We start from the raw sequence: 12,604 nt of genomic DNA, 5'->3' as shown, positions 1-12,604 counted from the left end.
ACGCTTCTCTGATGAAATATCACTTAGTATATCTCCTAATTAATCATAAAAAACTTTTCTTTCATTCTCAACCAGACCAATTAGAGGAGGAGCGTACCCACACAGCTTTTGAATCAGTACTGTTGTTTAAAAAGTAGCAAGCAATATAGACTTGTATGACTAGTTTTACTACTCCACAAAGATAGACACTTCCAATTATCACAAAGATCACCGTAACAACCACAAAAGAGGCATCGTTAGAGGCTATCACTTCCCCGCAGGAATTATCGGCATTATCTTTTTGCTAATTCCAATAATAACATTGGTGGTAATAAACCTACTCACCAAACCTAAACTGGTAAAAAACTGTAAGAATCACTTTAATACACTGGCAGGAGACAATAACTTATTTCTAAATATGGGTGCCGAGGCATAATAGACTAAAAGACAATGAACTTGCCGACTCCCTTTTAAATCAAGCGAAGTACAAGGAGACGAGCAAGTAGACTCGCTAGTAAATTAAGCTCCCAGAAGAATTTTTTATTTGTATTACGAAATATGTCGATAAACATTAAATAAAAAAGTGGTCGAAAAAGAGTTACGACTACAACGGAGAGCTCTTCAAGAACAAAGTCGTATGATTAAAATCTTTATTAACAATGATAGAAGATTGTCGTCTGGTCTAATGAATTTTAATAGACAAGAGCTGAATTATATTATAGAGATAATGACTGAACACTGCTAACCAAAAAGATATAACTAATATTGATAGGCTAAATAAACAACGGAGAAATACCTAATCTGATCATAATACAGTTTCTTGCTTTTACCAAATGCACATAGTTTCTTAGTAAATTGTAAAATCACTAAGTTTGGTACAAAAATCTCAGGTCCTAGATTTAAAACACTATAAAAATCAATGTTTTTTATGAAAATCAATCATGCATTTTATAATTGAACACTGCCTTCTTAATAAAAGCTGCTTACTTCTTTTTGACTGTCACAGTCTTTTACTTTCACAGTGTTTAGATATTATTTATCATAAACTGTTTCAATTTATTTTATTAGAAGAAAAACCTATTTTATTATTTAAAATTGTAACGGAAATAAATAATTTCAACAATTTATTCATGTTTATTTGAGCAAATCTCAATTAACTAGAAAAACACATCGATTTTTGGGATTAATGATACATCAACTTTAGTAACAGCTCAATAACAAGCCCTATACGTCACAATGGGTTTTGATTATTCGCTATTAGCATTGTCATGTGTACCCCAGATTGGTTTTCGCTGCAATGTGTCGGGACATATGTTTTTGTGGCGCAAAATGCGGGTGGTCGTGTTTTATTACACTCTTTGCAATTCAATAGAATGTAACATTAGTCCACTGGGTGTTTATAAAAATATATGTAATTGCGAATAAGGGTCGAATGGTTATACATCATTGGTTGTTATTAGAATATTGATATAATTTAATGGAATTGTATTATAAATATACTGCTTTATTCCATTATACATTATACAGAATATTCATTAGACGATGTATAGCGACATAGGGGAAGGTTTCCTATTCTAAAAGTTATATTTATTTATCATTTAGTATTTATGAAATAAATAAATATTAAACAAGCTAACCAAAAATCAATATTAAAGTAAACTTTTAATATAAGGAGTGATTGTGATGAACCAACTGCGACTCTTGTTAACTATTGTTTATATATTATTTTTAAACAAACGTCTACTTAAAACACTTACTGAACAAACTAAAAACTAGATAAGCAGTCCGGTTAAATGGATAGTGCACTAAGAATTTAATAAATTTGACCGGCCAAAGTAGTTGTTAGTGATATTTGCATCGTAGTGACTATCAAACGCAAAATAGTTAAACGCACAAAATTTACACCTACAAAGCATTACGCGAGTGATGTCGTGAAGACGATATAAAGTTATGGCGTAATCAAGAAAAATAGGATTATAGTATATATAATAGATATAGGAATTGTATATGTATGACATACCCATTTTCAAAATAGTTAAAATAAGTCTTTGAGCCAGATTTATCACTCTCTCATTTTACACAATAAGAATCACATAGTCTAGTATATTTCGCCATTCTCAACCGCTCTTCCAATAAGTGATTTCACGAACCCGTATATATTTTTTTACCAACTCTTTCAACAATTCGCACTGTAAAGGTACGACTACCTACTAAGAAATGGAATAAACACATGTGCGGATGCTCCTATTTTCTAAACAAAAAAAACGCAGTGTCTTGGTTGTCACCACAAGAAAACCAAATGAAGCCGTCGCGTCGGTAAAATTTAAATTCATCGGACAATTAAATAATGACCTTTATAGTTAGCTGTGTTTTTTGTCAAGATATTTGCTCTATGTATTAAAAAAACTTTACAGTTTCTAGAATATCTGAAAGACTTCAAATTGTTTTGTAAGTATAGTAATGCAACATTATAGGCATTTACTTATAAACTTCTTTATTATATTTGTAGTGAACTTAAGAAGCTTTTAAAAAATTAAAAAAGCGAAACGTATTCAATAAACTAATAAAGTAGGTGACTTCTCGATGTTTGCCAACATAAATGACCGAATAATAATAATATATGTATAAGGCCATGCAGAAATCTGTACTCCTCGCGACGTCCAGATGTGTACGAAAATTTTTGGGAGATACTCCAACATACCAAGTCACCTAAGGTTCGATAACACGGAAAGAGTCCCACCAGAGCTCGATCTTTAAGATACTGTAGGTATCTGGGATGAGTGAATTTTCCCCTTAGAAGGAATGTGAGCCGTATGGCTAAATCTGGGAATATGTATATATATTTAAGTACTGAATATCACGCTCTAAAATGTTTATCTCCAATGATAAACAATGTAATTTTATGCAGTTGATCAAATGCAATGACGTAGACCGAAAACCTGAAAATAAGTGGTAGAGGAAACAAAAACTAAACTTTTTGAAAAGCCACACATTTATTTATTTAGCCACAACTGTGGTTTTACAAAACGTTTTAATGTTATGATAATTTTAATTATGCTTTAATTACTACATTATTTGTTTTTTGCGTTACTAAATTTCAAAGATATAAACTTTGTTTACAATAAAAATATTAAGTGCTTATTAATTTCGTTATAAAAAGAGTGAAAGTGATGGTCGATGTTTTGGAATGATTCATTATGTTTTGGGTTTAGACGTCGCGTCGTAGTCTGGAATTATTACTTTAGTAAATTTCGACTGTGATTAAGGCTATATTATCAAAGGCGGTACTGCAGAGGATGGACTTTGTCTTTTGTACTGATCTACCTTATTATATCTATTGATAATCGCTTGATATTGTGTTATTTTATAATACATATATATATATATATATATATATATATATATATATATATATATATATAGTAGTATTACTATATATATTAGTGATTATTCATTTTAGTAAGATTCGTTTTTTTTTATTTCAGAACTAGTGAATTTCTCGGATGTATGTCATTTGATGTCGGAGATGTTATTGAAGGGGTAAGTATTAATAGGAGATATACGTTGTAAACTATTTAACATAGGGGCAAATTATTCTTTAACTAATCAATAGAAAAAAAAGAAAAAAAGGGTACTGAAAGGACTGGAGAGCAAAGTTTTGTTTCGAGTTGAAGTAAACTTATTAAAAAAATAAAATGGTGAAAGTACATAGTACATCCACCAAAAATTTATATTTCTCCACTTATGGTGTAGCTATTATTTATTACGTTATTATTATTAGTCGTTCTATTTTATACAAAGTGAGTTAGAACTGAATTTAACTATGTCGGTTGTAAAACTGCGGTCTTCTTCTTCTTCTTCTTCTTCTTCTTCGTGTGTCATCTCCTTTAAGAAGGTTGGAAATTACGAAAATACGCATCTTGGATGTTACTGCTTTAAATAGTTCAATGGAGCCGCACCTCAACAACACACTCAAATTATTCATCCACGAGATACGCCTTCTGCCTTGCATAGAACCTGCTCTTACTCTGTATGATACTCTTTCCCTGTGTTTTTCCCATATTATCACTTGAATCAGATTAAAACGTTCACCTCTTAAAATTGATATCTAAAATTGTTTATTCTAGTTCAACAATGCAATAACTTCTCATGCTTTATTTGATTACAAAACGTTAATTCAAAAGAAACAAAAAATTCAAGTAAAAAAGTTTTTCCAATTGTTTATCGTCTACATCAGTTTTTACTAACGCTAAATAGTTTAAATCTTTTGTGACTGTTTTTTGGATTTTTGTACCAAAAATGACAATCTGAATGCAGTTTTATTGATTGTGTTAAACTTTTAAAAATATCATTTTGTAATAATTTAAGAGAAGGTAAAACAAATATTTATTGAAAACGAAATTATACGTTTTTGAAAATATAGGCAATGACAGCAAATACACTTTCACTCTACTCGACCTTCTTATCCAATGCGTTACTATCAAAACAGGTAACTTGAAAATATGCCTTTAAAGTTCAATTCAAGTTCAAAGTATCAAAAACTAGAAAGGAATTAGAAAATGATATAATATTATGCTAAATCGTCAATGTTATAATTTTTACCAGAATACTTATCTGAATCTCTCAACTGAATAGTTATAAAAAAAAAATTCATCTTTAATAGTAACTTTACCATTTTACGTTGTTTAATGGGCTTTTAGGATCCAGGTGGCCTTCTTAAGGAGTATGCGACAAAGCTCTGTGAGTTGATACATTTTTAAATTTGTAGTATTGATTTTAGGGTCTTGAAAGACCCATATAGTCGATTGATTTGGGCTCATATATTTATGTTTTGTGATTTTCACTTTAAATTATTGTATCTGTGTATGAATCTCTCCCTGAGCTGTTTATTTTTGTCTTTGAATATATTGAATATTGAGCGTTCAGTGTCCATTGGTAGATGGTGATTGTAAACCTGTTTCTGAGGAAGTTACCTACAAAAACTACCAGTGTACCAAAATATAAAGTTGAACGATCACATGGGTCGTCCAAAAAAGACACGATTCAAATCTGGATTTCTTTATTTCTAATCTATAATATCTTTATATACACTTTTTGGGCATTGTAAATCTTTTGCATGATCTAATATGCATACAATGTCTAATATACGTTAATAACACCAATCCATAAAATTATTTCAGCAACACCAATTTATAAATTTTTTTCTTCTAGATGTTGTAGCAACTTTTCATTTTTCTTTTAGGAAACTTCCGAAAGGGTATGTTATTTTAAAGATTTTCTTTATATTTCGAAAGTTTTTGCGTCAATCTACTTCTTCGTTTCGCAACTTCGTTTTAATTTTTTATATACCACACACCGTGCTCATGAAAGGTTTCGTTGATTTCTCTTAAAATCCCTCTCTCATTTAGGTCTATCTTGTTTACTATATTATATAATATTTATAAAAGATGGAAATCATTAATGTAATAAAATTTTTGGGTCCTTGTTTTAAAAAAGTATAAAAAACGCTGACTCCCGTCGACTTTTATATATAAATGTGCACTTTTTGAATATAAATTTTAATGTACAGGATGATTCATGCAAGCCTAGCATAGTCCATTAGGCTTTATTTTTAATGGAACACCCTTATATTTTATATATCTAAAACCTGCTTAACAACCTCATCTCAACGAATTATGTCATGTAGGGTCTTTTATTAATAATACAAGGTGGAATTCTGAAATTATAAATTGTTAAAACCACTTATGAAAATAAAATTATTTGTGTCCTTATTTTAGAAAATTATGAAAAACGCTGGGGCACGTGAACTTTTAATTTTAAATATGTGCTGTACGTTTAAATTTATGTTAAAAAATCGCATATTTATATACAAAAGCCGACGATTTTTACAGTCCCACCGTTTTTATGATTTTTTAAAGGACAGAAATAATTTTATTCCATAAGTAATTTCCACCCTATATTTATAATCTAGGTATATTCATTTTGTAGTTTGAGTTTCTGTTTCTTAGATAATCCCTGGTCTTGCTACTAGTGTGTATGCTTCGATTCAAAATGTTCTACTCAGAAACTGATTTTTAAATATTTTATTTATTGCTATAAACACTTATTCCCAGCTACTATCCTAACTTTTTATTTTTTTTTTGAGTGAACTAATCTATTCTACCTGGAATACTCAAATATTTAAAATTGAGCACCCGTCCAGAATGACATTGTAATGTGGATCCAGTATATGTCTTCTATTAAGACAGTTTTCAAGGTATTTGGTTTTATCAACGTTTATTTTTAGCTACATGCTATCAGAACTCTTTTAGTGTCAGTATAGTCTTCCTTTAACGCAATTATAGTTCTTATAGCAATTATGTGAACCATCTGGATCAAACTGAACTTGTTACCTACATTTTGCAGTGCAGTGCTGTTGAAAAGGGTGGCAGAAAATGCCTTGGAATTTAGGAACAAAAAATGAACTTAATCTAGATTCAGAATGGTTTCATTCAGCAACTTACTCTCACAACAGTTTGGGTATCTGCTAATGTTATCCTAATCAATCGTATTAGCTTATTTTGCACCCCGAGTTTTCACAAGTGTTAGCTCTGTCGATTATGTTTATGTAATTTTTGAACTCTATATATAAACTGTATACAGCTTTATATTAATGACATTTCTCATATTCATAATTTTTTTTTAATTTTTTTACGTTCTTTCTTGCTTTCTGAAACTTAGTTACTAATTTTCCTATTTATTTTCACAGTCTGATTATATTTCTTTCGTTTACATAATGTTTAAATTTCGAATCAAACCAATTTTACTTCACCTAGGTATCTTTCCAAGTATATCTCCTGCCATCTTCTTCATACTAAATACTATTTAGTTTTACTTATTTTCTTTTGACACTTCAGGTTCAACAAGAATCGTCCCTCCAACTGCCTTTATTTTATGTATTTCTGTCAAATATTTCCATTCAAGTTACCTTAACATAATGTATTGGGACAATATCATAAATCTGTCAGCTTTTCATATCAAGCGTGTTTATTGACTTATTTTTTATCTTCTGTTGGCACATAAACGTTATTGTGATATTAAAACAGCTACCCTTAACTGTCAAGGTATATATACTACTTTTAATAGGTTTAAGTTTTGAAATACTCTTTCTCACTTAATCGTCAACAAGAAAACCGACTCCTCTATTTCTGTTGTTTTTACTAATATACAAGAAAGTGTGTTGGTATAAATGCAATATATATTTTTTTCATCTGATCTTTTAAACTGTGGCAATTTTTATATTGTATCTTTTTACTTTATGTTTTGTTATTCTTAGTGCGTATATTTGTATCATAGTATGGTTTTGTGGTATGGAGATTTTAGCTCCACGCCTATCTCCCAACCTGGAGGACCAGGGATTTTCAGATGAGGTCCCCTATTTCAGTTTATATTCAGCGAGTATTATTACGTATATGTTGGCTTGGCTTTATAACTGCCTAGTTCTAAAAACTCTTACTGCTTCTTTTTGTCTACATCATCAAAGGTATCTTAATTTTAAATCCCAACTAAATAAAAAGAAAACTTAAAAATATTGCCTTTCCACTTTCATTTAATAATAAAATCAGTTTTTGTTCTAAATATTTATACTCATGTAGTAGATTGTATTGTCAATATAACATTTATTCGATAATAAAGAAAATCCCTAGGCTATCACGGACATTTCTCTGTCTCTTACGTAAATACATTTACAGTTTTCTAAACCGTCTATACCGACTTATCGATTTCTTAGAGTTATTACAACTCAGAACACGAAACTAAACTACGCAGAACGAGGATATTACTACGACTCGAGCTATTTATTATTTTGATGTCGCCGATGTACATTCCAAAGCCGTTAATATTTATGGAGTATAGTGATTTATAAAATGGCTTTTTCCTGAAAAATTGCAGGGAATTCTGGTCGTTACAGTTTAGTATTCTTTCCTGGAAGTAAGAATTTATTTATGTTTTTATAGGTTAACACATCTTATGGGTTAGCTGATGACCAACATTGATGTAAGAAATACCAAAATAAACCTTTATATATCTCTTTATACGGCAGATAAAAATTTCTCCCAATATTTTTAAATAAAATAGTATTAGGATATATATAATAGTAAAATAAAGTTCAAAAATATATTTGTACCTGAAAAGATTGAATAATTAATAAAGACGATATAAAATATTGGGTATAAAACGAATATCATTAAATATTTTTTTCTGTTCTCTATCATTCCATTTTTCTTCGAGAGGCCCGTTTTGTTACTGTGCAATTTGATATTTATTGTATCCATTTATTTCTTAACCTATTTTTGTATTTCTCTTGAGTTAATATTCAGTCATCATCATTATCATCATCATCTATCAACTTCTTGTATCCACTGTTAGACATAGGTTTCTTATATTCTTCTCTACTATTTTTTATCCTGTGCTTTCTGTATATAATTTCCTGCTGTTATTCGTAAGTGTCCATCCATCTTGTTGGTGCTCTAACTCGATGTCTCTTGGTTTCTCTAGATCTTCACTATATAAGCCTTTTGGAACCCATATTTAAGCCTGTTTTATAGCCAGTCTATCTCTATTTGGCTTGTGCTATTGTTTCTGACATCTATTGTTTTAGAGATCTCTCTTACTATCCTGTTTGGTATCATACCTTTTCTTGTTATCCAGTTATCCCTAGTATTTCTCCTTGGATTACTCTTAATTTAGTGGTAGATTTTTTATTACCGACAGTACGTTGGTTGTAAGTAAATCGGTAGGTTATTTTTGGGATATGTCTTATCAAACGCTGTCATGCTATCATCTTACCAAACGCTGCTTATCCCAAACCTATACGGCGCTGAATCTCATAGATTTGATTATCTTTCCTTATTTTAATTTCATGTTTTAAGTAAAATAGCTTAAAACCTAATGTACTTCGTTGTTACCTATTCCCGTAACATCACTTGAATTTAAATTGGTTTTTAAAAGTTTATGTTTAGGCCTACTTGTTCTATTACTTGTTTTACTTCTCTGATCAATAATTGGGGAAGATAATGTCGTTTCCTGCTCAATTTCATGTATATGTATGCTGTTTCGTTGTTGTATATATGGTTTATCAACTCGGCATATCTATAGTCTACTTGGCTTTGTTCTAATGCTTTTAATACTGCCTTTAATTCCACGGTACAAAGAGTTTTCTTGAAGTCGATGAAGTGAGTGGTTTTTTTACCCAACACGCTTTTCAATTAGTATTTTTAGTGCTTGTAGGTGATTGCTTGTTTAATAGTCTCTCCTAGAACCAGCTTGCTTCTTAGGCAGGTAGAAATTTAATTTTGGTTCTAAAAGTTTTGTGATCATTTTGATAAACGATTGTAACTATGGAACAACAGACTTAGTGGCCCATAATGTTCTAAATAAGGTATATTTAATTGTTTGTGTATTAAAATAGTGATTGAATTATTCCATTTTGTAGGGATTATACTTTGATAGATACATAAATAGTTCAGTTACCACTTCCAGCAATTTCTGCCTCTTACTTTGACAGATTCTACTACTATTTGGTCGTCTCCAGGATTCTTTTTATTTTTTATTTCCTTTAGGGTTCCTTTCACTTTCTATATCGTTATGTTAGGCAGAAGTTCGGATTTTTGGCTAAGCTCCGTATATGCGTTGAAACAGTATATGTAAGGATTGCCATATAAACCAATGTATTGTTGCCCGTATCCCGCCACTAGTAGGCACGTACTTTATATGGGACATCCGTTGTTATAGGGGAGAGCCGTTGATTATATATGGGAAACGTTGTACCTTTAGTAATTATAATAGTCTCAATAATTGTATCTTCTTCTAAATGTGCCTATCTTCTAGAGATGTTGACGACCACATTGACCCATTCTATTTTATTCACAGCAGCTCAAAATAAATTAGTTGACGTTAGACCAGTCCACTTAATAAGATTAGCCAGCCAGAATATGCGCCTACGTCCAGGGGCTCTCTTACCCTCAATGTTACCTTGTAGAATCAACTGTAAAAGTCGGTACTTAATATTATGCATGATGTGGCCGAAGTAAGCCAATTTTCTGTCATTTATGGTGTTGATAATTTCTTTGTCTTTTCTTAGCCTCTGGTAAATAGTTATATTACTTGTGTGGTGTATATATGAGACCCTTAACATACGTCGGTAGCACCACATTTCAAATGCCTCTAATCGTTGTATGACATCTTCTGTAAGGCTTCAGCTTTCTACTCCATAGAGGAGAACACTAAAGACGTAACATCTAAGAATTCTTATGCGTGTATTGATAGTTAAAGATAAGTTACAGAGAATCTTCCTAAGGCTGTTAAAAGAGCTTCCGGCTTTTTCAATATGAGTTGTAATAATAATAATTGTAAACATAATAATAATAATTCGAAGATTTTTTGTGGTTTTCCAAGCTTCCGTGGATAAATATCCTACTCTTTTCCCATATTTTTCTTTTGTTTTTTTAAATTATATACAATGAACTAAAATAAGAGAGAAGGCAGAATTAGAAAAACAGGATGATTGGCTGATTAAGAGAGTGAGAGGGGGAAAAAATAATAAAATCACCAATTTTCTTTGAAAGAATTAGGTATAGGTACTTTGTATGTTTATGGATTTATTTTAATATTCACGTAGGTATATGTACATTCTGAGATTTGGTCATGGCCAATTCTAGTTACCAAGCTTTTATGTTGTCTTACAGAAAACCCAAAAATTTTAACCGAAGTAAGACCTTAAATGACCAGTTAGTTATCAAACAATATAGAAAATATTTTAACGGTATATATAAAAAAAATATTCACCCAAGACATGTTAACAATTTTGTTTATTTTTTTAGGGTATTAGCGGTTTGTTTAGACTTCTTCCACAATCGACAGGCCGAACTACGAACGTGCCGATAACACACGATCTTTTGACGAGTAGTCCCACCGAGAGCAGCCGAAGAGAGGCGAAGATGTGCGAGAGTCAGTCCAGCGTCGAAGAACTGATCTGCCTGGAAGACTTGGATGGCGAACTTAGGAGGTCCACTTCGAAGACAGTCTTGACTGAACAGCAGAAATATGCTGATGAAAATCTATTTTTAAGGTAAGGAATAATTTTTACAAATAACCTTCATCACTTCATCATTTTTACTGTCACTGCACACTTACACAATATCTAATACCGCCTGAATTTGAATAATGTTTATTTTAATAAATAAAGCAATATTCCTTTATTTGTCAGCAGACAAGTTTTTGGTATATTTGGTGAAATAAAATCCTTCGATGTTGGGCGGATAATTTTTTTTTTCAAATGATAAGAAACTAAAGATTTTTCATTAATCATTGCAAATACTTGTTTCGAACAACTTAAAATGGACTTTGTGAATGGCTTCAACAATATGCAAAACTATAAGCATTTTGAAATATTTAATTTTGTTGTATTAAAACCGTAATAATGGTCAGGATTATAGTTTCCGCCTCATCTTTTCACTTATCACATCTGACCACATTCTGTTGTTGGCTGAAATGAAATTAAAGATTAAACGGATAAAACAACAGTGATCTTCTAACAAACTGGATATGGATTTTATTAGAAACAACAGTCGGGCAAACAATCTAAACAGCAATTTTAATAATGACGAAAAACAATAATCTATCGAGGATCATTGGAACCTCGATAATAATCGAGGATCATTGGAAAGATAATAATCGACAAAAAGCAACAGTGGATAAACAAAGAGATTTTGAATCTTACATACAAAAGACGTAAATTTAATCATCAATTATATTAATTTTGAATCATCAAGAATCAAAATGTCAAAATATATAAACGACTTGATAAGGAGATAAGAAATAAAATAAGAGCTGCAAAAAAATACTTCGAAAACAAATGTTTGGAAATCGTTACAGTAAACAATATGATGCATTGAATATGTATAAAAAAATTAAAGAAGTCACGGGTCAATACAAAAACATACAAATATCATAGTTGATAGAGACGGCAAACTGGTTATCTCTGATTTGGATAAAATAGACAGATGGAAAGAGTACATTAAGGGACTGTTTAATGATGAAATGCCCGATCTTGAAATTAAAGAAGTAGTGACAGGACCTAACATACTATAAAGGAAATTGAAATTAAATTATCCTTCATCTTTTAATCACATTTATATTACTGGCTAAATAACAGATTGGCTGTTGTCGACTTTTGTGACGATACTAAAAAAGCAAATAAGAAAAGAAGTAGTGACTACCCAACAGAAGAATAACTTAGTGACACGCAGTTTGGGTTCCACAATAATATTTGAGTAGTGACTAGTAAACAATCAGATTGATAAGCCACATTTAAAAAATGATATTTCAAATTTTGCACTCAAGAATGAACCAAAAAATAGAAGAACAATTTGATCTTGTATTTCTTGGCTTTCGCAATAACCTTAGAACTAGAAAAGCACTATTTAGTATTTAGGTTATGGTACAGAGATACATAGATGTAGGCAATCCAGTTTATATGTGTTTTATTGACTTTGAGAAAGCTTTGATCGGATAGGTGTACTCGAATGATATCCATTCTTCAGTAGGTAGGTATTCATGATAAAGACTTATGTATCATTAAAAATCT

General features: G+C 30.8%; 1 protein-coding gene across 1 annotated transcript in view; it reads left to right on the top strand.

Moving 5' to 3' along the window:
• The window catches only part of PsGEF (Protostome-specific GEF), a 204,819-nt gene that overhangs the window by 66,046 nt on the left and 126,169 nt on the right, over positions 1-12,604 (top strand). The window contains exons 5-6 of the mRNA XM_072529608.1: positions 3,465-3,519; positions 10,839-11,086. Coding sequence (XP_072385709.1) covers positions 3,465-3,519; positions 10,839-11,086 — 303 coding nt within the window. The remainder of the gene's footprint in view (positions 1-3,464; positions 3,520-10,838; positions 11,087-12,604) is intronic.

The sequence above is a fragment of the Diabrotica undecimpunctata genome, chromosome 4, assembly GCF_040954645.1.
Source record: "Diabrotica undecimpunctata isolate CICGRU chromosome 4, icDiaUnde3, whole genome shotgun sequence".
NCBI lineage: Eukaryota > Metazoa > Arthropoda > Insecta > Coleoptera > Chrysomelidae > Diabrotica > Diabrotica undecimpunctata.
Note: the sequence above shows the minus strand (reverse complement) of the source record. Positions and strands in the feature narration are given on the sequence as shown.